Source organism: Rutilus rutilus (genome assembly GCF_951802725.1).
Source record: "Rutilus rutilus genome assembly, chromosome: 22".
Lineage (NCBI taxonomy): Eukaryota > Metazoa > Chordata > Actinopteri > Cypriniformes > Leuciscidae > Rutilus > Rutilus rutilus.
The window spans coordinates 19,030,602-19,057,617 of record NC_140227.1 but is presented as its reverse complement, the minus strand read 5'-3'; the positions used below and the strand labels follow the sequence as shown (position 1 = coordinate 19,057,617).

At 41.1% G+C, this 27,016-nt stretch overlaps 1 protein-coding gene across 4 annotated transcripts in view; it reads right to left on the bottom strand.

Annotated features, from left to right (window-relative positions):
* Nucleotides 1–27,016, bottom strand: part of foxp4 (forkhead box P4) — a 123,596-nt gene that overhangs the window by 43,996 nt on the left and 52,584 nt on the right. For all 4 annotated transcript variants that reach the window (XM_084395287.1, XM_084395288.1, XM_084395289.1 and 1 more), the window contains exons 3-4: nucleotides 17,249–17,338; nucleotides 3,098–3,220 (exon numbers count right to left, since the gene is read on the bottom strand). In XM_084395287.1, the coding sequence (XP_084251413.1) occupies nucleotides 3,098–3,220; nucleotides 17,249–17,338 (213 nt within the window). The remainder of the gene's footprint in view (nucleotides 1–3,097; nucleotides 3,221–17,248; nucleotides 17,339–27,016) is intronic.

The following is a 27,016-nucleotide window of genomic DNA, read 5'->3' as shown; positions in this document are numbered from 1 at the left end:
ACGGCCCTGTCCCAGGTCAAACTACCAACAAGCCTGATGTTCAACCATTCTAGGCTATGCTGCTGACAGAATGACAGAAAACTCTCATTTGATTGGGTGTCTGTCCTCATCTTGGACCAACCCGAGTGCACAAAACTCTTTGGTCTTAAACGAGCCTTGAACTCGCTCATATCCCACTGTTTTTACCAGGCGAGTGGTTCTACCGAGCAACACTAAAACACTGTTTGCCCTCTACAAAATCCATCTCACACCACTGCGTCTTTTTTTACTACCTGTCGCCATGCCGCTCTACGGGATATTGAAGGTGAGCTACCTCAAGTCTGTGATGCCGAGCCACGGCCATTTCCAACAGAGAAAGTCAGCGAGCCGTAAGGTGTGAAGGGAAACTCCATTTACCACACTAGAGGCATTTGGATCGCAATATGTCGCCCGTCTCTCGGTTTAAACTTTCCTCCACGCCTCGCTGCCACCCGACTGGCCCCGCTGCCTCTCGCCCACTCATTACCCCTTTAATTCATGCCAATATGAAGCTGAATAGTTGCAGGAATAATTAAAGAATAATTAAGGGTTTTTTAATGATTTGATTCAGTGGGCCCTTTTCACGTTAACTGCACGCCTTGAAAGGCATTCACCTTAGATTCCCATTATTGTGACCTTGGTTTTACTTAACAGCACAGAGAGGGGATAAAAAAAGGAAAAAATATATCAGCTGGGCTGTAATTAAGGGTTGGAGGGATGTAAAGGTTAACTCACACATGCACAAGTGCACACGCATACATAAACATGCACTTGCTCTCTCTTTCCTGCGCTCGCTCTATCTTTGTATGTAAAATCATATTTGTTAGGGTATTCACATGCAGAAAAATCCAAAGCCCACTCGTTCTCCCACACACACTGGGATGAGATCAGGGACGGATTGCTGTGTGTGTGTGTTGGCAGGCTTTCTGATTGCTCCATTTGCCGTGTGCGAGAGAGTGAGCATTAAAAGCCACTTCTCACGTGGTTCATCACCACTGCGAACCATTAAACCCACTGGCTTTTACTGGAGATGTAAAACGGCCCATGAACGGTAACTATTTCAATTTCAATATCCTCGTTAAATATAGAATAAAAAAGAGAGAGAAATAAAGCGGGGGGAGGGGGACAAAAGTGCTAAGTTTCTTTCTCAAACAGCTGAATTTTGATTTCTGCGAGTGAGCGACTCTTGATAAATTTGTCAGATCTGCTTGGTGCAATTTATACTCGCCTAAAGCAACCTCCTCCTCCTTACTACTACTGTAAATCAATTCTGCTCTGTCAAGATAATTTATGTAACAGAAAACTCTTTTTTTCCTCTTGTAGTTATGAAAAATAATCATACGTTCTTAATCAAAGAGCTTTCGGAGAGGTGCCTGACCTGATTTCTGCCTGAGAAGTGTGTGTGAAAAGGTCGAGGGTTGCGAGTTTTGGGACGGTGATAAATATTTGAGAGACGTGAGAGAAACGGGGTTGTTTGTTTCTTCATGTCTGCTCAGGGGCCACACCTCTGGCCTCCAGGCGATATCGCAGCGAGATAGCAGAGGCCATGCAACTAATAAACAAAGAAAGAAAGAAAGAGAGAGAGGTGGGAGGAGATATGGAGAAGTCTGGCTCAGCAGCTGGGTGAGAAACATTGTCCTCACTCTAACGTAAGCGCTCCCTGACCGCCGGCGAGTCGACGTGTAGCGACACCAGCCAAAGGAGGCGTCGTCGTCACTAGTACGCTAGTAAATGCTGCTTATAAACGCCAGAGCCAAGTAGCATCAAAGCCGGGGAAGATATCATTCCGGGCATGCCTGTGAGGATGCAATCAAAGTTACACAAAACGCGATTACATTACACACTCTGACATCTACACTCAGGGCCTATTAACGGGGATCACACATGAATGTGCATTTACTGTGCCAACCGACGGCACTCTATAAAAGCACTGGCAACAACTGAAGGATGTTCAGTCAAGCTGGCCGGATTCTCCTATTAAACGTATGGCTTGAGCAGTTAAGAGGGCCGGACGGGAGGGAAGAAGTTTTCTTATGGAAGTATGGAACAAAGCGTTTGTGTTTATGTCTGAGTTCTCTATATATTCGAGAAGGTTTAGAATGCTTGTTTTAGTATGTACCTCTTGGCGCCAACTTGACATTTTTCACTTAACGTTAAGTTTTTGTGTAGAAGCCACACATTTTTCTTCATAATTTTAACTTTACTTGTCATAAATGTGAATTTATAAATGACCATTCTGTATTCAGTAAAGATGCATTAAATGGATCAAGTGACAGTAAAGACTAAAATTGTTACAAAATTTTTTTTTAAATAAATTCTGTTCTTTTTAACTTTCATAGATTGAAGAATCATAAAAAAATGCACCAGTTTCCTAAAAAATAAACAATAAAAAGTAAACACTGATCAAATCACTAAATCAGCATATTAGAATGATTACTGAATAGAACAGAAAACACTTATTTTAATAATATTCCACAATATTACTGTTTCTACTGATCGAATGCAGCCTTGGTGAGCATGATTTCTTAGAATTACAACATTATTCTTGTAAATGAAACTATTTCTCACAACAGTGACTGTATTTCTCAGTTTCTGCTATCTCACAATTGTAACTTTCTAATAGTAGTGATTTTTATGTCTCACAATATGACCGTTTTTTTTCACTATCTGTGGAAAGAGGCTCATAGATTTCTATAATAAAAATAACTAAATTTTTTTAAAAAAACTAAATATTGAATTCATTTGGTTAGCCTAAAATAATAACTGACCAAATAATAAACCAAATAATGTCTTATGAAACTTCATGAAAACTCCATGAAAGCTATGATGTCATGTTTTTGTTGGAAAATGATGGATTGTGGTGCAAAACATGTCCCTGCAGCAGAGTTTTAGAGGACATGATATAGCAAATAGTGTATAGTAATATTTTGATTAGCCAATAAAACTGGCACCACCTGGCATTGAAAAATTTACCTTTTGTGTGGTTTGTTGGGCATGTCATGTCTGAACAGCCCAGACATTTACAAATATTGTTTTAAGTTATGTGTGTGGTGACTGTGTCGGTGTGTGTGTGTGTTACCTGTTGCAGCATAAGGGCTTGTTGCTGTTGGAGTAAAGCTTGGAGCTGAGGCGGAGAGAGGATCTGCTGCATCTGCTGAGGAGTTATCATCTGTGGGGTCATCATTGCCATGGATACCGGCACCTAAAAAAAGCGGAAAATAAGTCCAATAAGTGATCGCAAACATGGTTGTGCATGTGTGTTAGAGCATCATAATCTGTAACAGTGCTTGTCAACTGGAGGGCCGTCACACTAAAATGTGTCACAGGTCTGAGCAGCATGGAAAAACAAAGTTAAATTAAAATTAAAAAATGCATGTGATAAAACAAACAGCCTATTAAGATGCTGAAGATGCCCACCTCTACAGTGAGATAAGCATAAATAAGCACATACCCTCACTTTAACATGATACAAAGCCATTTCTGTTTTTCTAGCTTCATAAAGGAATGTTGTACTTCACTTTAATTAACTCTTTATCCTGTCATGGCAAAGAGAGTACACAAAACATCAGCTCTGTTGACACAGTAGAGCTCCACACTGCTTGCATTGTAAAACCCTGGCAGTTTTTCCAAAAGAGAGAAAGAAAGAGTGTTGATCAAATCTTCCCTTGAGTATGTAGTCTTTATCAGCCTGAAAGTACTTCAATAAACATAATATTATGATTTGTTATCTAGAGAATCACATCTTGGCAAAAATAACAAACAGTCTGATAAGATAGCTATCGGCAGGAAACAACTTGCAACAGTCTGGAAGTGAGAGCACAATTTGCTAGACAAGAACGAGGCGTAAAGATGGAAAGTGTGATTCTTATCTTATGACAAATATGCAGAAAAGGAGAAATGGAAAGAGAGCCGAGCTCAACAATAAGGATTTCTCTCTGCAAGCCCAGTCGGGCCATAAGTTCAGATTCTTACTTGCCCAGCCAGCATTTTCACTGGCCCCGGTATTGAAACTCATGCATTTTATTTTTATATGCACATATATGTATAAATATTACTTGAAGTTTCACATTGACTTATCTATGGAAACTCATTTCCCTTTTTAAAATTAAAATTAAATGAAAGACAATCATAAATTAACCGGGAATTCTTTCTTGTATGGAACCTAAAAGCAAAAAAAAAAAAAAAAAAATCTAAAAAACTATTTAAAAAATAAAAAATTATTTGGTTTTTAATGTTCAGAAATAGCTCCATGAAACAAAAGTTACGAATCCATACAAACAAACACTTTTGCCGGAAAATGATGGCATACAAAACATCACTGATATGTTTGATGCTTCCAAGACTATTAATTATAGATAAGACTAGATAACCTTTTAATATGATTGAAATCAGCAGAATTATCACACAAAACCAAATGTTTAAGTTAAAGGTTTGAAAGGCATAAAAACACATGTACATGTGTGACTGTGTGTTTGTGTGGATGGAATCACATGATCAATGCGGCGCTGACCCAATAGAGCTAGTGGCAGTCCGTCAACTTTCCTAAAACTCTCAAAATACAGGTCATGGGCATCCTTACTCTCTTTCTCTGTGTGTGTCTGCGTGTGTGTGAGAGAGATGGTTTGGAAAGGCCTGAAGGCAGGCCGCTAGTACATGAATACATCCTTTAATGCAGTAGTAGCGGCCACCCTGTGAACTTATGGGCAGTTTTTTAACGGGCCAGCAATTTCCTCCAGTACAATTTGCGGCTGCTTCCTCGAATGCAGCTAGCGATCTTCCACTGAGACACACGCGCACACACACACACACACACACACACAGCCGCTCCGTGGCGTTCCATTTATTTTCCTATTTACTGCTCAAGGGCCAGAACTGATCATCTCTCTGCAACTGCTCAATAAAAATAAAGCTATTTACAGGCAACGGCTGGCTTGAAGCTGACATACGAGTGCAAACTACAAGCCAGCATAATACGTACATTTATCTACATTTTCCACTCAAAGAGAATAAAAAAGACAGGCAACGGCGTGACGACTTCCCAGTCCACTGCCAGTCCGATCTGATATTTGCATTCATTTGTTTTCATGTAGCGCCTGAGCGCTCATATTTTCAGCAGTTTATCTATTCGGAGCTCGAGGGCTCGTGAGGAGGGGTGGAGGGAGGGGGCGAGATAAGGAGAGGAAAGACGAAGAGAGAGAGCTGTCAGACGCAAATTAAATCTGTAAAGGGCTGATTTGACTTTGTAAACAAGATTGGCGGTAAATACGAACACCGGCTCTTTTCCCCCGCCGGAAAGAGGGATGAAAGCTTGCGTTCGCGAGCCTCGTGGTTATCTGTGACTGTCCGATATTTTATTGTAAACGTCCCTATCACAATGAAACGAGCCATCCGTATCCTTCACTATGAGGAGGTGGGCACGCTTCCCAGAATCCATGACAGAGACAAAGAGGCAAAATTATGCACTCTTTTACCCTCTATGACTTATGTGCCACAAGACAGACACATTTTATGGCCTGGCGTGCCACTCATCTGGATTAATTATAGGCGTGACGCAGGTGAGGCTATGTTAGACTAGCGCTTACAGCTAAAGCTAGCAAGCACAGACACATTTCAGCTGATGATATCATGCATCTGATGCCATCGTGGGAGAGTGTTCGGCCCTTTGCCAAATATCATGCATCCGCCTTTGATGACTTATTATCAAGGGTTAAAACATCAAGGGCCCTACAATTACTGCTTTGAAAGCAAGTATGTGCACCTAGAGAGGAAAAGCGTCTGAAGCAGGCCAGTCGGGCCGGGACGTGATGTATGTGTGTCTGTGCACACATCGGGGTAGACGGAACGTGAGATAGGGCAAAAGAGGGGGCTCGGTGTGGCGGGCGCTTGGCGTCACGCCAATTTGCCACGCACGGCTGCTTGTCACCGGGAAAGAGCGAAATGAAAACCTGTAATTAATTGCTCCTCTGCATCCCATTCTCCCGCGGTGACAACCCATACATTCTATTTTATACACACGTTCATTGACATTTTCAAGTTGCAGGCGTAATAATTACCAGAGTTATAACACCTTCTATTGCGGCGCGACAGTGGGATTGACGAGCCGCCTGAATGCTGAGTTGTTAAGGTTTGACGCCATTAATTGCCCCTATAATCTAATATCACAAAGGCGGGCCATTACACACCATGAGCGGAGCGTGCAATTCGACACTACGGTTTCAGAGCAGTGCAGGAAAACAAAAGCGCGCCATTAGGGACTTGACGGCCGCTAACAAAAGCGCAGCACAATGCGGAATTATATTTTCATTCGGCTTTGTCTCTCGCCATAAATGATTCCCCCGTTCATTTGCCGCTGAATAGACCCAGTAATAGAGGAGCCAGAAACCCCAACCATTTGAAGTCAGGCATTTATTAAATACATTTAATTTTTTTTCTCTCTTTCTCTCTTTAAATTAACATGCAAAGGGAAAGAAAGGCTAGGGAGATATTTTGCTCGATGAGCAGAAGCACAGCGGCGAGCACCTTGCTGTGAATTATCAAGCCTGAACACTCATTTACTATATTTTAAAAACAGAGACAAAAAGCATTCTCTCCACGTATGACAAGAGAGAATAACAAGAGACACCTGTTGTGATGTGCTGGAAATGCCTCACATTTGGACCACAGGTCCACCCATAGCGGAGCTTCAATAGGCAGCCAAATAGACAAAGCTTTGAAACATATAGACATTATAAAAAATAATAATAATAATCATATACAAATACATACATATATATAAATAAACCTATTCAATTGTTTAAAATATAAAAAAATATATTTATAAAAATATACAATATATATTTCTGGAGGTTGCACCCAACCCAATCTTTTTCACTTGAACGCAAGAGGTCAAGGATTGGTGTTAACAGAGGTAGTTAGTCCCAACTGGTCAATGCTTGAACTATAATTATATGAGGGCAAAAGCATATTTGGGGGGGGGGGGGGGGGGCATTTAAATCAAAATTATATTTCCTTATATTATAGTAGATGTATGACAATAGTCTATTTTTAATAGTTTTCATTCATTATTTTTTTAAATTTTTTTTAATTTTCCTTTTCTGTAATTAGTCAAATGACACCAGGTAACTGGCTCAATAATCTAGAATTGAGTGCTCATAAGCAAAGACGGCATGGAGATTGCATCTTTACTGAGTCCTATGCTAGCTGAACAATTGCCATTGAGATGAACAGGAAGGCTAACATATGGCTTGCTCTGCAACAAAAGAAAAATAATATCAGGGCTTATGCTATAATAACCTGTGTGTGTTTGAGAACGGCCTCCACCAATCAGTGGCACGCAGGTCAAGGGTCGTCTGCATAGGGCGGCTCTTGTGGTCATTTTCAGCAAATTTCACATATATCATCCACCTTTAAACAGGTATTGGGGGGGGGGGGGGGGGTGTTGGACACAGTCACTTTAGAGGTCAATACGGTAAATGGAGCTCATCTGTACAAGCAAAACCTCTTTTCGCACTCACCCGCAGCTTCGAGTTTGTAAGTGGCACGGCATCTGAACGCATCTGTCTGAAAGAGCACATAATATATGGTGTGTATTTGATGGCCATCCCCTAAAACCATCTCCACAAGCTTCTGAGACTGTCTGCTAATGAGCCAGCTTCAGTGGCACCTCTGGTGCCTCCCACCACCATTAAGATTCACCAGCGCTGTCCGCACGCACCACGAAGAGCTACCCACTACTGACAGGGGTCAGCTTCAATACAGAGAGAGAGAGCAGCGGGGGAGATGGCCGTTCGCAAGAAGCGGAGCAGTAATTAGAGGGGCTATTTGAAGAGCGAGTTTAACTGATTAACAAAGAGGAGAGATGGGAAATGAGAGAGAGAGAGAGAGAGAGAGAGAGAGAGAGAGAGAGAGAGAGAGAGAGAGAGAGAGAGAGAGAGAGAGAGAGAGAGAGAGAGAGAGAGAGAGAGAGAGAGAGAGAGAGAGAGAGAGAGAGAGAGAGAGAGAGAGAGAGAGAGAGAGAGAGAGAGAGAGAGAGAGAGAGAGGGAAGCCGAGCTGCAAGAAGAGCGATGCGTCCCAGAGGGTCATAAAGGAAGTAGTAAGGACAGAGAATGCATTCCAATGAGCCTTATTCTGGCTTTTCCTTTTTTTCCGGCCTTGATAAATTACAATCAGCCTTATCAACCCCTCCGCTCATTAAAACACAGACACAAGGACGATGATGTGAATCTCTTGTGAACCAACAGACAACAGAGCCCAACATTGTGCGGTTTATGTGGGGTCTGAACCCGGAACAAGTGAGAGTGTTTTAATACGAAATCCTCCTCAGCACAATATACTGTCAGTCTGCCAAATGACTCACTTTCATTAAACTAAAACCATCCGCACTTAAAAGCATTTTGCAGGCGATTCCCTGCAAAATGTTTCACCTGTGCTCCTGGATTCAATCTGATTCCATTAGTCTGGATATATGGAGCGTCTCAATGCATTCAACGATAAGTTGTCACGTTTCTGCCCTAATGAAGTGGCCACTCAAATTATTTGCCATTCAAAAATAGATTTGGGGGTTGTGGTGCATCTTGCAAGGGAATCAATGCTTGTTGCACCTGGTGTAAACTAAAACACTAGAACTGAAGCCTGAACACCCCTGAGAAGTTTCTTTTCTCATTACATAAAAATCTTTACATTTTTTAGAGCTCTACCCACTCACACACAAATGAACGACTACATGGATGAATGAGTGATGTATTGTATAATTTGGAATGATTTTCCTGACATTTAATTAGGCGACATCATAAATATCGCAATGATTTGAATGCACTAGACAGACAGACAGACAGACAGACAGACAGACAGATAGACAGATAGACAGATAGACAGATAGACAGATAGACAGATAGATAGATAGATAGATAGATATAGGCTACATCCTTCATCACCTCCTTTGTATTTATCTCTATTAGCATTTTTAGGTTTAAAAAAAAAAAAATGAAACCAGACAGCGAGTACAAAGTATAGAGGAGATCTTCATTTTGGGAAAGGTCAACCTCCCAGTAATGAGCCGTACACTAAATTATGGTATTTAAATAAATGGATGATGATGAATGCATCTCCATTCTCTGGAGGATTCTTTGCCATTCCATATTACAGGGTAATTATCACATGTAGAGCGGTGGTGCATACACACACACACACACACACACACGAGCAGGATAAAAAAATGGCCTCAAGTGAAAGCATGTAAAAACATGTTACTAAACTTTGGACAGACGTGGCAAATCAGCTCCATAAAGCCATAATTGGGACTGGCTGAGTTCTTGAAAGGCTTTTTATAGCTGGAGAGGAATAATATACTCGTCCATATAAAGAAGGGGGAAAATCTGATAAACGGCACTTAAAGTTGAAGAATTTAGAGAAGAGCACAAAGGTCTAGCACTTTAAAGACTGCGAGGGAACTCGGCTCAGACTCTGCAGTATGAATTACGACAGAGCAACACTTATGTGGAAAGGTGGCCAAAGAATCACACCGAATATGTAAAGAGAGCAGAGTTCTGGTCATCCAAATCTAAAATCCTGGTTAGCACACAGACACACACAGGAAGAGTTTAGTTCTTCTAGAAAGCTGAGACGGAGTGTCATATAACAGCAAAGAAACACAATTGCCCCTCTGTGGTGAGCTAGAATGAATTAACTAGTAAAGTCTTAGTGAAGCACAGTTCTTAAAAATGTGATTTTATGGAAAAGAGCACCTTGGATATCCTACATCTGTTAGATGCTCCGCAAAAGAAAAACACCAGTCTTATGCACAAATGTCATCAAGTTTTGTTGGGATGTATTGATATTAAAATTCTAGCCAATACGATAATCCGAAATTTTATTTTATGACCAATAACCGATAAATGCTAGATATTTAAATCCTATACTTTTTTCGTCTAAATAAACTAAAAATAAAACAAACTAAAATCAATAATTTCAAATGCTACAAGTGAATTTAAGCATCACAACATTATAATGTACAGATATTCATTTTGAGAATTGTAAAGATCTCTTCAACAGTGTTATTAAATTAGTAGCGTTTTAAAGATAAATGACGGAAAAGGTCATCTAAAAGTTAAAAAAGAGGTAAATTTGCATGCACAATTAAATATCCAATATCTACTGATTACAGCATTTTAAATAACATTTCTAATATCAGCCGATAATCAGTATATCATGCATCCCAATTTTAATATATCTGACTCTCACAAAATACAAGCCATATACTTAAATGCATGATTCTGACAAAGCCTGTAAAATTTAGAGGCAATCAGACAATAGGTGGTGCTATAAAACATGACAAATATGAACATTTAATGTGTTAGCATGTGTAATGGAGAAAGATGGAGGCAAATAAAGTTATAATGAATATATAAACACCACAGTCAGTCAATCTCAATGATCCATCTTCAAGCTCACCGGCATTCTGCAGGGTTGCTGGAGTGGGAGGGATAATTGAAAAAAATGACAAGGAGACGACTAGAGGAGACATCACACGCGGGCATCCATGCACACGCGGGACAACATCCTAGCGCTGTTTACCCCCGTCAAAAAGAATTACTCACCTCACCGATGGAGGACTGGTAGACTGCCTAACCGCAACCCACAGCTCACACTCTCTAATTCTCTCTCTCCTCCTGCACTAGAGTACCTGCAGACTGCGCTGATGGCCATTATGAGCAGTTTATTCACGGGTGCGCTCGTGAGTCTATCGCCTGCGGGCTCAAGCCGGTAAACAAGCCGTCACATCTCATTTACACAACAGCGCCATTAATCGCCTCGCAAACCAACACCAAGCGCCGGGCCGAGGCGAGGCGAGAGGGAGACGGCGGGGAGGGAGGATAGAGGTTAAGGCTGGGGTTGTGGAGGCTTGGCGGGGTCAGAGACAGGGGCAAACAGGGAGAGAAGGGATGGAGGAAGGGTGTACCCAAACAAAAACAAGAGGGAAGGGGGAGATCAGATATGGAGAGGGAATTACTAAGAATGTACCACAAGAAAAGGGTTCAAGGAACCGCTGAGCCTCCGAGATGCAAGGATCTCTGTAGGAATACAGTAAGGAGTGATCTGTGAGCTATCACCAATGTGTCCTTAAGGAAGACGCTTGTCATTACAATTTATTTTTGGATACATTTATATTTTATAACAATAAAAGCTTAAAAAACAAACAAAATATATATATTTTTGTACAAAAAATATTTTATACATTCATATTTTATGTGTATATATATATATATATATATATATATATATATATATATATGAATTTTATATATTTACTTTTATTATATACTTATACTCTCGTTTATATTTATTTCTTTTTGTATGCATATCTATTTATATATTGTGACAGAAAAACAGGCATATACAGTACATAATAACATATGTATGAAATAACCCCTTTAGAACACTCAACATCAACCTGTCAAGGTGTAATGCCAAAATACACATTATCCCTTACAACCGTAGCAAACTGCTAGCAGTGCCTGACAACATGGCTGTTGTAAAGCCCACCAACACATCTAAACTGTTGCCTCTGTCTCCTAACTAGCCCTTATGATCACCTTTCATCTCCATTTCACCATATGACTAATGCAAGAATGCTAAACTGCTACATGCCAACTCTCCCAGCTACATTCAACCGTCCCCCATCATACTAAAGCAGAATGTGTTTATCAACACATGAACAGGAGAACAAAATGCCTCCACTGTTCCACTAGAATAATTCCCTTCTCTTAATCCTGACAGGAGGGGGCAAGAGGTCACATTTCCCAGGTGGAAGCGATAAGGGAAGCTAGGTGGGGTTAGCATAAGGGGGGGACGGATGGGAGAGCTTTTAAACAGTCACACCGCCACCTTCAAAAAGCCTGGAAGATATTAGCCTGCATGTGGAGAGTGAAGGGTCACTATTGAGCGGGACGTGACGCTAAAGAGGCCTGTCATTTTAATAACAGGCCCGCTGAAAGGCTGCAGGCGCTGTTACCAGGTGGCTCTGTGATGATGATGTCTTCCAGGCTATAGAGCCCTGGTGCACACAGCCACCTTTTCACAAGCTAATTTGTCCCAAAATGATCTAAAACCCCCATTGCCGTCCATCCCCCAAAGTTACCCAATTACCTCCCACAGGTATTTATCATATTGCACTTCTTATACAGTAAATGGTGGTGGGTGCCTGCGGTTTTGTTTGTCGTGTGTGTGTGTGTGCGTGCGCGGTGTGTAATAGAAGTCAGCCACCGGGGGCTGCAGGGCTGAGCGACTCTAGAGAAGCAGAGAATTCTGGGCTGTCACTTGCTTATTTTCACCCAGTTCAAAGCTCGCGTCTGGGGACCGCTTTCTCTGACAGCGTTCGGACAGCATTCGGACAAATGAAAATCCGCCGTTGCGCGAGTGCCCAGAGTCGGGCAAGTTCAAGTGGAAAATCCCCCCACCACTCCATCTTCCATTAGTCCCTCGCTTTCTGCGGACGTCCCTCGCGCACACACATCTGTGGCTCTATCTAACGCCTCACTGCCCCAGAATAAAAATGACAACAAATTTCCAGTGGAACACAACAGAAGAGATGACTGGGGTGCGGAAATATAAAAGCCCATTATCGACCGCGTTCATTACACTTTTCACTCATGTTTCAGATCAAAAAATGGACTTTTACACTCCACTGCTCAAACCCAAACTCTGAAACGGCCAGCAAGGCCCTGGGTGTTTCTCTTCTTGCTCTCTCTCTCTCTCGCTGTCTTCAATCTGTCAGGCCTCTTGCATTCTGGGTCACCCTCTCTTACCCTCTCTCTTTTCAAAACAACCTCTTTGAAAAAAAAAAAAGTGCCAACTAAGCATTTCCACTTAATGGACAAAACAGAGTTTTCAAAAATAAAAGTTCACAAAAAGGGCTCCATCCAGTATGGAGGGTCTTTTTATCCCCCATTGATATGACGTGTCAGTTTCCAAAAAAAGCGGCAAAGAATTCTTATCAAAACCTGCTCTAAAGTGGCCATTTGCATGATAAGCGCTGCTTTGTTTTACCGCAATAAAGAACAAACACAAGAGGTAAATCTTCATTAGGGTCAAAGGACTTTCAAAGTTCATTCTGTAAAATTGATTCCAAAGTGCTTGACCACACAGAGGTGGAGATTCCAGCTGGCGTCACCCATCTCGCCATCAGATCATCTCAATGTGGTCCTCCCTTCACCCAGTGCTACCGTGGCAACGCAGCCTCTCTATCAACGCTCAAGAGAAGGAAACTAATTAGCATGTCTCTAATGAGTCTTTTCTTCTTTTTTTTTTAATTAAACGAGGTCCTCAATAATACATGAAAAGAGGACACTTTTTCTTTTCAATTACCAACAAAGATGGGACTGAAGCCACGTGTGTGTATGTAAAATGGGTCTTTATAACCATGATACATTCTATGCCCTTTCCATCACCTTATACACAGAGATAAAAATAGTCCTATGGTGTGACAGATTTTAAAACGTGTGGATTTTATTATGCTGCTAATTATAAAACATCAAATAAAATGAATGAAAAAGTAAACAATTAAATAAACTAAATCAATTCCATACCAAACAACCATGTGGTTTGTTTTTTCAATTTAACCGGTTTAAAAAATATATGAAAAATACATCACAGTTCATAAAGTTTGATAATAAATGTTTCTGAAGCACCAAGTCAACATCTTAGAATGTTTTCTGAAGGATCATGTGACACTGTAGACTGGAGTAATGATGCTGAAAATATAAAAAAAATATTTTAAATTGTAATATTTCTATCATTACTGTTTTTACTTTATTTTTAATCAAATAAATGTAGCCATATATATATATATATATATATATAGCCCTCAATGTCCCAAAAAAGAGAAAGAATATTAGGCGAGAATGAGAGACGGGCAAATTAAGCGTTTTAGGAAAGAACATGTTGGTCACGGCCAAGGTTCTGAAAGGTTCAGACAAAAACCTCAGTAGTGTAATTTCTGGTTTCATTGGCAGTAAAGAAGAGGAAAACTAATTATCAGCCACCAAAAGATTTCATTGTTTGTCACACCGCTTTTAAATCTTCATAGGGAGCTTAACCTGACCAGCAGCCATTTTCTGTCGGGCTAAATCCATTGATTAGACTAAATGACTCCCTTGCCCTACTCTACTTGCCATTGGCCAACAGCTTCAAATACCCTGAACCTGAGGACTTAAAAAAAATAAAAATTAATTAAGACAAGAGAATAAAAAAAAAAGAGAGTTGAAATAACAGCAAGAGTCTCTTGACGGCTAGGTGTCGAGCAGCTGAAGGCCTTTTCGTAATGACAATAAGTGGTATGATGCATCACTTAAAAAACTGTAATTTTTCTTGTTTTAGAGTCGAAAGTAACGGAAACCCTCCTCAGCGACACAAACAAGGGGCGGTTTACAGTCCCTAAATCCCTTTAGAAAAACAAGGAACCGGGAAGGGTCGGGGTTGAGGGTTGATGCCCCGGGGCAGTATATGAGGAAGTGACACTACAAAGCAGAATCTCAGGGCTCTCCTTTATCAGTATGCAGGGTGGCCTTGTGCTGAGGTAGGATAGACTTCACCCCAGAAGCCCAAACAAAGAGCCTCACCTGAGGCTCTATTAAGGGTCATGGGTCGACAGAGGTCAGTGGATCTGACCATAGAGTTGATCGGAAAACATCAAATGTGTATGCGCACGCCTCTTTATAACATCCAGCCTGAGAATGTAGTATGCTATAACCTCTGTAAGTCCCTTTGTAGAGAAAACGAGATTAGCTCTTTTGTAAAACTTGTCAAAAGATGCTCAGGACTTCTGGTTGGCTGCTTTTCAGCAGTCAAAAGAGCCCACCTCCTAGTCAATGATATTCTGATCCCTATATATGCCCTTTTAAGTGTAAATCTGGTATTGTTTTCCCCTTTATATCCAAAAAGTTAAATGAAAGTAATATCACAATTCTGCTAAACTAATAATTTGAGATGCCATTCGTGTCACTCTGTAGCACAAATGAAGAATGACAACGTGAACACTAAAGTTTAATACTTAAAGGGAAAGTTACTCCAAAAATAAACTTGTATGACGTGCTTTCTTCCGTGGAACACAAAAGAAGATATTCTGAAGAAAGTCTAGTGACTTTCAATGTATTAACAAAAAACACTTAAGTAAACATATTTTTTTGTGTGAATGATCCCTTTAAAGTGAACGGTCCTCTAAGTATAATCAAAAATAAAAGTGACGCTCACATTAGCAAACACCCCAACTGAAACATCAAAAGAGCCAAATCTGTTCAATAAGCCACATACATTATCGAAAAGTGCATAAACAAAAAAAGCACCTTGTGAAAAAAGGTGTTCTGATAAAATGTTCCTTTCATTTCCCTCTTCTTGACTTTTCTTTAGCTCAACGAGCACGGTGAAGCAAACTTCAGCCCAGGGTTCAATCTAATTAGTGTGGTTTGTTAATTAAATGAGTGCGCCACTAACGAGGTAACCTGCTGTTCCTTGATAATGTTAATTACCCTGAAGGGAAAACCTCTCAACACGGTCATTTAAACTGTCAGCTGGCATTCCTCCTGGATTATTGATGATTTGTAAAACACTGGGCGGCTCTCTCGCTCCCCTTTGCTCACTCGTTTCACTTGTGCTCTCTACTTTTCACCCAATATGCCCGTATTGACTACATCCGCCCCTCGCTTCCTGCTCGTGATTAGCGGTGGCCTTGTTCATCTTCTTCTCTCCTCCATCTCCATCAGATTCAGGCTAAATAAAAAGTGCACCCTAATCTGTATTTACATGCCAGTCTGTGTTAGTCTCACAACTGTGTTAACGCAGGAAGAAGCATGTTTTCATGACTGTGATATCAAAGCTTTACTCTGGTGTACACACGCGAGTGCGTCTTGTCACATTTGACGGGTGGGCTAAAGCAGGCAGTTATCACCACTGCCCCAATTCAACATGGCAGGCATGAAGACTGTATTTATTCCCAACAGTAAGAAACACCAAGACAAAACAATACCAACGCACATGCAAAATGCACAGTGTATTGTTAAACAAGAACTGATGATTACTTTGTAAAGATAGCCTGCTGCACATGAAATGTGGACAAAAATATATATATCGTGGCCAATGCGTTCTCGTTTTAGTAAAATCGATTTAGCAAATCATAGCCACATTGTACTCATTTGCTCCCTCGTTTTTATTTAACTACAACAAGGAAACAAATTATTATATTGTGTGTGCGATTTAGTAAAATGAGGGAACAAATTGTTATATTGTGTGTGTGATTTACTTAAACTAATAAGTAAAACGTGCTGATGTATTAAGTCGTGGGAATGATTTGTTAATTCATGGCCACTATATACATATTTTTTGGTTTTGTCTTTGGTAAAGCAATAATGCAAAAATTTTAACTAAACTTTGGTCTTGGTACTGATAGATCTAAGCTCTCCACACTACTCTATTCCCAAGATTCCTGTTCTAGACCCTGAGAGTGTGTGTGTGTGTGTGTGTGTGTGTGACCAGGTGCTACAGAAACGTGCACTCAAGCTAGAAATGAAGCTTGGTTTTTTTAAGTAGTGCCATTGTTCAGCTCTTCACTACAAAGAACCACATTCACAACTCTGGTCTTATAATAATATAGAACAGACGGGGGATGGGAGACGATCAGAATCAGATAGTCAAGAACTTAATTAGATGAATATCTGAGAAAGTACGACATGACAAATAGGGCTGGGTGATACAGCTAAAAAAAAAAAAAAAAAATTGATGACTTGATATTTGATGATAACCAAATAATTGTACAATTCAGTTCAATTTCATTAAATTAAAAATATTTACATTTTTCATTTATATGCACCTTTGCAAACAAATCACTGAATCAGAGTTCAGATTGTTTTAAATGATTCAAGAAAATGAATCAAGCTCACCAACTTTTTAAAATGTTATATCATAAACTGCCTTTAGGAAACTAAATGGCCTAATAAGAAGTGCATTTAATTCGTCATAATTTTCATGATGTTGCTTGATTTGATAACACAAGCAAAATCATCATAAATACATAGAATATTTGATATACCACCCAACCTTAATGATAAAACAAAACAAACATGAAAGGAAAGGACAAAAATGTGATTTAGATGTGCATACGCTCACATCTGATGGTTATAAGAAGTGTATGTATGCTTGTATAGTCTTGCTTGTGTTTGTGTATGTGTGTGGCACTCGTACCTGCACAGGGCTCTGTTTGAGCTCGTTGCTGCTGGGGGAGTTGAGTCCTGTGGCCTGCTGGAGGATGAACTGGCGTGCTGCCTGGAGGGCCTGTGGACACGAGACACAGAGACAACACAGCGGTGAGCACCACACATACACACACCTTTGCACTCTGCTTACATTTCCTCAAAATCACAGGAGGGATACACTTAGCACTGCATGGTGGGCCCCACCTGTTTGCCAACCTGAGTGAGTGGGGCCCCTCCCTTACAGGGCCAGAAATGGGCCTTGCTTTCTCTTCAGACTGAGAGAGAGAAAATGCAACTCTGTAACTCTACCGCACCCTTTTTTTTCCCTTTCTCTCACACTTCCTTAGATATTCTGTCCACTGTGCCGCCACTCCGAGGTCCGTCCCACATCATGTGGCAACGCTTCGCTACCCTACGAACAGATGACGGCAGTATTCGTTTGGATTTTTTAAACTGTACCCGCACAGGATCTTTGGTCCAATGGCAAAATGCGGCTCTCAAAACAAAAACACTAGGCAACAGTAAATCAGTGGGCAAACAGCTTTTTGAAGAGCGCCATCAGGATGCACATTTGCTTCCTGGCCCTGAAGAGAGAGAGGAAGGTTACATAGTAAATATTGATTTATGAAAGGGGTGTGTGTGTGTTGGGGGGGGGGACTGAAAAAAGAAAAAGAAAAAAGACCTGACACCAAGCATAAATCCTCAGTCATACTTCGATATGCTAACCGAAAAAAAGCTGTAAATTCCAAAAGTTTGAGACATTTTAAGCCAGCTTTAATAGTTCATCTAGCTGTAAACTCACTTTGAAGGCAAATCTATAATGGTTTAACATTCACTGTCATTAGAAGCATAATTCATCCAAAATTTACAATTGCCATCATTTATTAACTCTCACATCAGCACCATAAACATAGCATAAATGTGGTCCATACAACTCAAAATATATATTTAAAGTCTTCTTAAGTCATACAACAGCTTTGTGTGATCAAATAAAAACGTGAGTACTTTTTGGACAACTGAAAATTCAGAAGGATTACAATACATTAAAATATTGTAAATACATTGTAAAAATCTTACTGACCCCAAACTTTTGAACGGTAATGTACACGTATTGTAACTTGGTGAGAATCAATGGCAAACCTATAGACAAATGAGATTTGAGAGCTTCAAAAAAGTAATAATACAATGCATGGGTCATACGGATACATTTTTAGTGCTTTTTTTGAGCGTAACAACGCCTGGCCACGTTCTGCTATTGTTGTAGTGGAAAAAGCGGCATAAATATTCAGAAGTAAGTTTGACATAAGACACTAAGGCAAATGAGTTAAGTAAACAATGACAGAATATTCGTTTGAACTACCCCTTTAAAACATGGCCATTGAGCACTGATCTGATATCAGTAATAGACTGATAGTGCTAATAGCCATTATATCAATTGCAGAAGTACTTACTGGCTAAATGTGTGGGAGGGTGCATTTCAAAGCCCAGTCCAGGACCCTCTAAATAAATGGTGCCAATCCATTTAAGAGAGATACACCTCTGTCTTTTTTATTGTAGAGGGGGTGGTGGGGGTTTTAGAGAGAGAGAGAGGGGGCCAAAAAAGGCGAGAGGCCCCCTATACAATCGGCACATGAGAGAGAGAGAGAACATGCAGTGGTCGGTGTGATGAAAACCATCTGCATCAAGAGCACTTGCTACTTTTGCTGAGGTCGCAATTGAGCGGCGTGCGCACACACATTCGCGCATGCACACACATGCTGTGCAGGAACCCCCTACCCCCCTCCATCTGCACACATGACCTCAGCGGAGGGCTGGATAAGCTAAAGTGACCGGCAGCACCTCCCAGCTACGACTAGCTCCGAGACTACAAACTGATGGCATGTGGTGTGAATTACTTCTTACAGACGTGTGCGCGCACACACACAACCAGAGACAACTTGGACCAGATGGTTGTCTGGCAACAATGATCAACAATTGGACAAAACTGCCGCACTGATTACCACTTTATTAAACTCTTCTTTGATTTTCATAAACACCATGATTATTTGGATTAAATGGTAGCAGTTTAGTGCACACATTTAATCCTAGGTAATTTACAGTGCACTAATTTAATGCATAGCCCCTTCAGGAACAACCAGAGGTTAAGTGCCTTGCTCAGGGGTGCAATGGTGATAGATTGTGATATCAGTAATTTTGCAGTGACTGGGTCACCCCTAAATAGGACCACCCCTAAATTTGCGTTACCAGTCTAGAGCCTTAACTATTAGGCTAAAACCATCTTAGATCCATCTCATACCTTCTTTCTTGGACCATTTCCTTATATTACAGGAATAGTTTACCCAAAAAGAAACATTTTATCATAATTTACTCACCCTCACGCAATTTCAACCCTGTATTTTTTTTCTCTCTTGAAAGGCAAAACTAAAGGCTAAGCAGAATGTCCGAGCAGCTATTTTCCATACAATTAAAAACTCCAAAAAAAGCACCATAAAGGTGTCATAAAAGTGCTCCATTTTACTTTTTATTTTCTTTGTTCTGCGAAAAAAAAAAGAAAAAAAAAGAAACAGATGGGCAGAATGTCCAAGAAGATATGTTCCATAAAAACAAAACAAGAAGCTCTAAAAAGGACAAAAAAGAAAATCATAAAAATTATTTATAAAAAAAAAAAAAAAAAAAAAAAGCATAGAAGCCATATAAAAGCTGTCCAATACAATGGCAATTTATCAAATGGCTTTAGAAGGCTTAAAATATAGTACACAAAGTGTATGCACTGCTTTTATATTTTGCCATTGTAAAATCACTTTTAGGAACTTTTATGATGGGCATTTAACCTAATATCTAAATTTGTGCTGCACTGAAACAAAAGAAAATAATTTGAGCGTGGAAAGACATTTTCTAAGCTACAGCAAGTCCTAATATGTGCGAAACAGACATGGATTTGAAAAATTAGAAGCAGATGTAGTACACAAGCTGTATGGGCCATTTTATGATTTTCTTTTAATATTAAACAATAAAAAAAATTGTTTTTTAGCATCTTTTTTGGTGCTTGTTTTTCGTTGTGTGGAAACGAACTGCTCAGAAATTCTTCCTAACATCTTGTTTTGCGCTGCACTGAAAAAAGAAAAAAAAATGTTTGAAAAAGAGTTTGGAATGGCATTGGGTGGGGGGGGTTAGGGACCAAAATGAGGGTGAACCTCTCCTTTAAGGAGAAAGGCACAGTACCTAGTGAAGAACAAGTGGTCAGCATGGCTGGTCTTAATCACGATGCACTCAGATCAACAGTGGGACCGGAGGCTGGTGACACTAAACTGGCCCAGAATGAGAGCGACTGGGGCGGCGAGTCTCTCTAAGCAACAGGGGAGAGGCTCTGTTCTGTGGCTGGAGAATCTATTGAGTCTGACTTGCCAATTTTATTGCTTTCACGAACAGTGGAGGTTAAAAAAAGATTTGGAGTACAAACAGGGGGGAAAAAATGCTTTATAACTTCCATCCATACATCTAAGCAGGGAGTGAAAAACACATCCAGATTTCAAAAGGGAACATGAGTTGCTTCTTTCTTCTCGCTCACCTACTTTCATCTTATCTCTCTCTCCCATCCACCCCAAAGCCTCGTGGCATTCGCTGGTGAGCGCTGCACCTTTAAAGAAAATATGAGGGAGGCCGCGGCTGGTCGGGTCCAACAACAGTTCCATTGTGCTGTTGAGTTAGACAGGTTTTATTGCAGTGCAGGGCGGGCGGTAGGACGAGCCAGAGCGAGAGTGAGAGCGAGTGAGAGAGGGGAAGGGGAGGGTGAAGAGGTCAGAGCCCAGCTTGGCGGCCTTAGCAGCACAGTGTGTGAGTTCTTCTGACTTGTCATCGGCCCCCCCCGTAAATCAACACTCCTGACATTGCCTTTAATAACAGAGCATTTTTTAATTCAGCAGGGTCGTTGGGGGGGGGGTTGGGGATTGGGCGGGAGGGTGTAGGGTGGTCAGAGGGGTGGGTGTAGGGAGATTTAGCAGGGGGCTCCCTCTTCTTCCCTTTTTTCCCCAGTCTTTCTTTTCCTTTTTTCTCTTGGCTCTCGCCCTCCCCTCTTTAACAGGCTTCAAAAAAAAAAAAAAAAAAATGGCTGACAACTGGGTTTCTTTTCTTTTTGCAGGAGAGAGGGAAGGAGGGGGGCTTTCGGGTGAGGGTCCATTATGGGAAAATAACAGGGAAGAATTCATTTTGGCATACGCACGTAGTACGACTAGCTCTCGTTCTAGCAAAGTTGTGACAGTCGCGTCCGTGCGCACAGATGTGCCAGCGTCCAATAATAATACGGCAGATTAAATTTTTGAGCCGTTCTACGACGGACGTTCCAAAACAACGCAGTAAAACACACAAACAGGGGTGATTGCGCGCCTCTTTCCTGGATGTCCCAGCTTCTATTCATTACGCTCAGGTTGCTTAAGTAAACACGACTGGGAGGTGATGAATCGGAGCCCTAATCCGCCTGTGTTTGTGGGAGTGAGAATGAGGGAGAGGGCAGAACACGGGGCGCTCGCTCGCTTTTTCTCTCTCTCCTGTAAATCTAAACAGTGAAGTCGGCTCCTCTGCGGACAGGTGGGCACCATATGCTGGAATGATCCATCATCACTGACAGAGAACCATTGTTGATGCCTGCAAAGTCCCCCCACAACCGCCCCCGTAGAAAAACAGAGCCCACGGTGGGCCGTCCATGGGTGTGGGTGGGTGGATGGCGGGCGAAGTGGTAGGGGGGCCAGGGTGGCACGAAGGGTCAGAGGGAATCATGTTACTGGAGTTGGCGGATCCAGAGCTGAAGACAGACTGAGACTGCCACTGTATGCTGGGAGAAGCTCAGGAGATATTGATGGAGATGAGGGTAGAAAGAGGCAGGAACAAGAAACAAAGACTAATCCTTCATATAAGAGTAACGTAGAGACATAAAAAAGGAAATGAGGACAAAAGAGAAGAGAAAAAATTTAATTAAATTAGAATAAATAAAAAAAAGTAACAAATATTTAAGAACAAATGAATGTGGACAGTCAGTTACTGTAGACAGTCTTAGATATGGTTTAGATCTCTTCTGAAACTTAAGACACATACTGAGGCTTTAACTTATCTCTACTTAGAAAACAAATTAGACTTTATCTCAGAAAAAATCTATTTAATCTCATTGCATTCTAGGAGAAACATTTGAGATATTAAAGAGATGTAATTTTGTCTTTCCTAGAGGTCTGTCTACATCAGCTTTATGAAACCGCTGCGGGCCACACTCGACCAGTCAAACCCCTGCCTCTGTGCTGACCTCCAATCAGAGTTAGATATGATGTGCAGTTATTTATAGTTTGCTAGTGAGGACCCTTTTAGAAGAGGTCAACGAAGTAACAGTGGTGGCCTCCCTCAGGGCCATGCCGCTGCGTTTTTAATTCATTCTTAAATAAACCCCTGTCAACATGCTCCACTTACACTCTGGCTTCTACTGCCAAATGGCATATTTATCCGCACTCGAAGCAGCTTTGAGGTATTATGTCACACATTGTGACTTGACAATAATTTGTTTTATCTCACACAACTTCTTCACAAACAAAATATATATTTTTTATGATATTATAAGAAAACAAAAAGCAACCAAAGTTATAAATCCCTATGCTCACAAGTTGCTCTTTCATAGCTCAGGAGACAAAATGGAGTTCTAAGTTGTCTTTCATTGAACGCTCAAACTTTGCCTCAGATGTTTCTCTTAAAATTCCTTAGGATAAATAAAAATAAATTAGATAAATGTTGATATACATTAAAATTAAAGTTAATTAGAAGAAATTGATGAGAAATTTTTATATTTGTATTTTATTAGAGTTTTTCTCAGGAGAAAATCTGAGCTCTCCATATCTCATCGCGTTAGGAACAATTAAATATATGTGATTATTCTTTCCAATGGGTTATCATGAACAAAGAAATTAATTATATAGTCTAATAAATGTCTCAGTGCCTTGTGGTGCCATTTTAGACTAAACGCAAATAGGTGAGGTCAGTTTTCTATTAAAATGAGAGAGAAAAAAAAAGCATTTCAAATGCACTCTGTAATTTGTTCTCACTGTTTAGGAAAGCAACAGGGTGTGCTCTTCATGCAAGTAATGTTACCTACCTCATGCTACAAACGCACGCATGGACAGATGTGGTCAGACACTCTACAAACAAACCCAAACACACCACAAAAAGTCTATTTTAAGGGTGTGAAGACAGAATATATTTCCAATTTGCAAAATAGCAGTTCATAAATAACTAGCCAAAGCTTATTTTCCCCTCACTCAACATCAACGGTGTTTAAGGCGGGACTGGAATGTGAACGTTTAGAAAAAAAAACATCCTGCGTCGCACCGAGGGGGAAAAAAGAACCAAACTTAACCTTCTTTCAGCAGTACAAACCGGGAGGACTTGTTACACTCGGGTGCTTTTGTTCAGCATGCACCCTGCATGATAGCCACCTCTGAATCAGGAGCGGAGAGAGGAAGACAAAGGCACCCTTTTTTTCCCAACCGGTGCCATTCAACCTTAAAGGAAAAGTAAAGCTATGCCAAAAGCTGCTTCTTTTGAGGTTCGGGCTTGATCCTCCTGGAATTAGGAAGTTCAGCTTTCTCCTTGTAATGTGTCTAAAAATGAAGACTTGAGCTGTTTCTGTTTGCTTGCATTGGATACGAGAAACAGAAGAAGAAGAGGGGGGGGCGAGATGAAAGAAAAGTTTCACAGATGTAATGTAAGCCGTCATCCAAAACGTCACTCATGTGAGGGATTTGGCAAAAATAATCATACCTGCTTGTACAACCTCTTCAAGCTCTGAGTAACTACAGGCGCACAATGCGCCCGCTCCTTTCCTTTCGCCACTCCTGACGGCAGCCACTTTATTACTCACGAGTGTGACAACTTGTGGGATTGCTTTGTATCTGAATGGCATATTTACGTGAAGTGTGGCTTTCGGTAGCAGTTGCTTGTAATGTATCAAATGCATCACTGTCAGCTACCAGAGGAATCTGCCACCGCGGATGTGTTTGTCCACACAATCGAAAGAGTTACGCACCATCGCTTATGGAGTGTTGGCCAGGCCAATACGAATGTAACTTTCCAGAGAGACTATCCGTGGCGATAATCGCTAAAGGATGAATTATTGTTTGCCAGAGATCCAGACTTACTCTATTTTGATGCTGGAACGCTCCGACACAGCTGGTGACCAAATGAGCTTCGTCTACAGCGGCTGCAGGCAGACATACTGGGCCTGTTAGCAGCTGTCCACCCCGGGCTACAGGACGAGGTGTGGATTGTACGACAGGATCGGGTTTACAGGCCCGGGCCAAGGTTTCGCAGATCTTAACTTGGTCCCCATGACTCATTACAGTCGTAGCCTGCAGTGCTGTCCAATTTCACGGTGGGTTTCAAATAAACTGCACTTCTGACCATATTTCTCCCTTTTTTTTCCCCTCTCTCTCGCTCCTTTTTGGCCCAAGCTGGATTTAATTTGCCACTTCCTGTTCCATCATGCGGTTCGCAGTCACTCGTCACATTTGTTTTTGTTCAGATCCATTAGAACACGCATCTGAAAATGGCTAAATCGAGTGAATTATTCAATGCCGAAATCATCTGAAAACACCCGCCGCTGTCCCTTTTTGCCATTTAATGTAATGTTTCCGCAATATAAAGGCTATAGCAAAACCTTAAAATTTAAACAGCTACAGCAGACTCCCATCGGCCATTAAAATGAGGAAAGGGTGAATTGGAGCCAAGGCAATAAAAAAATAAAACTAAGGGAGGAAAAAACTTCAAAATATGCTGTAATGTTTGAAAACCCTGACCGCTTTCGTTTTTTTTTTTTTTTACATCCTATTTTTCACAAAGGGGACCTGTTTGAAACTTGCTGCCTCTGCTGCTTTCCAGATGTGCGTTGCTCACCTCTAAGTCCCCAAAAATGTTAAAACAAAAAGCCTGCTGGAAAAAAAAGTAAATATGGACTGCAACACGATAGCAGTGGTGTTTTGGATGTCAGAGAGATTTTGTTTTTGAAAACTGTGAAAAAGATTGTGAGGATTGCATGGCTGTTGAACCCATTTGGGGAAGGCAAACAGTGAAAGAGGCTCAAATGAGCTCATATGTACCTGGTGTCTCTCTCTGCAGTAACTTATCCCCATGTCCCATACTGAAAGAGCAAAAGAGGAAGTGTAATCCACTATGGCTGGGCTCTCTGGGCATCATTATCTCGTTGTTGGCACCGGGAGCTCTCACTTTGTAGTGCTGAGGACCACAGCATTAGTGAGAGTTCAGCATTGAGACAGCTCGGGGAGAGAGAGAGAGAGCTCGGAGAGTTCAGGATACGGGTCGTCTCAAAATCCTCCAGCCTCGGCAGCCGCACAGCCGGCTAATTGATGGCAATTGCACGGCAGTTTTGCTGTGGTTTTCTTAACACCGCCCTTCTGGCAGCCAAACAAAGTTTTACTTGATAGGGTTTCAACCTCTCTCTGCTGTGCGGACTGCAAAAACTAATAAGCAAAAATGGACTTTCAAGGTCTTGTCGTATTTGAGAGCTTTTCAAGATCTTGGAGTGAGTCTGGAGGGATGGTTCGGGGTAAAAGGAAGGTGTTGGGGTGTGATGCGAGTCATGGCTTGAGTGACCTAGCCCAATGGGACGCCGTCCAAAGCCCATCCTCCTACACACATGCTAAACAGACTGACCTGGTCTCCATGATGAGGATAGCGCTAACTGGCAGCAGGGCTTCCCATCTAAACCACACATATGGAACGCATTTCTTTGTTATTATTAATAAAGAAAAAATTAATAATACACACTCGGGATGTTGCCAAAAGCAAGAAAAAAAAGACACATGCGGTGTATTATTTAAACAGAGGAAAACTTGAAACTGCTTGCTTGGAGAAGAACAAAAAAAAAAATAAAGTTCATGCTTTTAGTCTGATTTTGATTTTACACCTGGTAGTGGCTAAAGTGATACTGATCTTTAGAAAATATCCAAAAGGGATAAACGGCACATTGAATTGAATTGAAAGAGTTTCTGCCATCTGTGTTTAAATGGGAGTGGGGCGGTTTTGAAGAAGAGTTAGGAGGGAATAAATCTTACCGAGAGGAAACGGAGTGCTATGAGGCCACGTTTCACATCTTTAAGCACAAATACCAAGAGCGAAAGAGAAGAAACAACTGTCGTGTCCGAATAGGACACTTAAAATCTCCTATAATGATGCACAATGTGAATAAGATAAAGCAAACACACTTTCTTTCAGCACTGTGAAAGCAAACCTTCAACAAAACCGAACCAGCTCCAGGTTTCACATGTTCTTCATCAATATTCAATTACATCAGTAGCATCAATCTATATCATCAATCCGTGTCACTCTGCACAAAGCGGCCTTCATCTCGCTTCTATCTCCACCCTTGGCTATTAAGGAGAAGAAAAATAGAAACCAACATTCTCTCTCTTCTCTTCTCCAACAACGCCTCTCCCTGTTGACTTTAGTCTCTTTTTAAGATGGCAAACACAAAGAGCAAGCGGAGGCAAGCTAATTAGCAACACTTAAAAAGGGATCTGGCTTCATTGTTTGCAGTCCCTCGCCCTCACCAGTTACCAGGGCAACAACTTTGAGAGTGGTGCTGTGCATATTTCTTTTGCTTTTTTCTTCGTCTTTTTGTTTCCCCTGGGGGTTCTCCATTTTTTGGAGCCTGGAGAGGGCCGTTGGGAGGACAGAGATGGAGAGCTGAGGGGTCTCTTAAGCCGAGTGC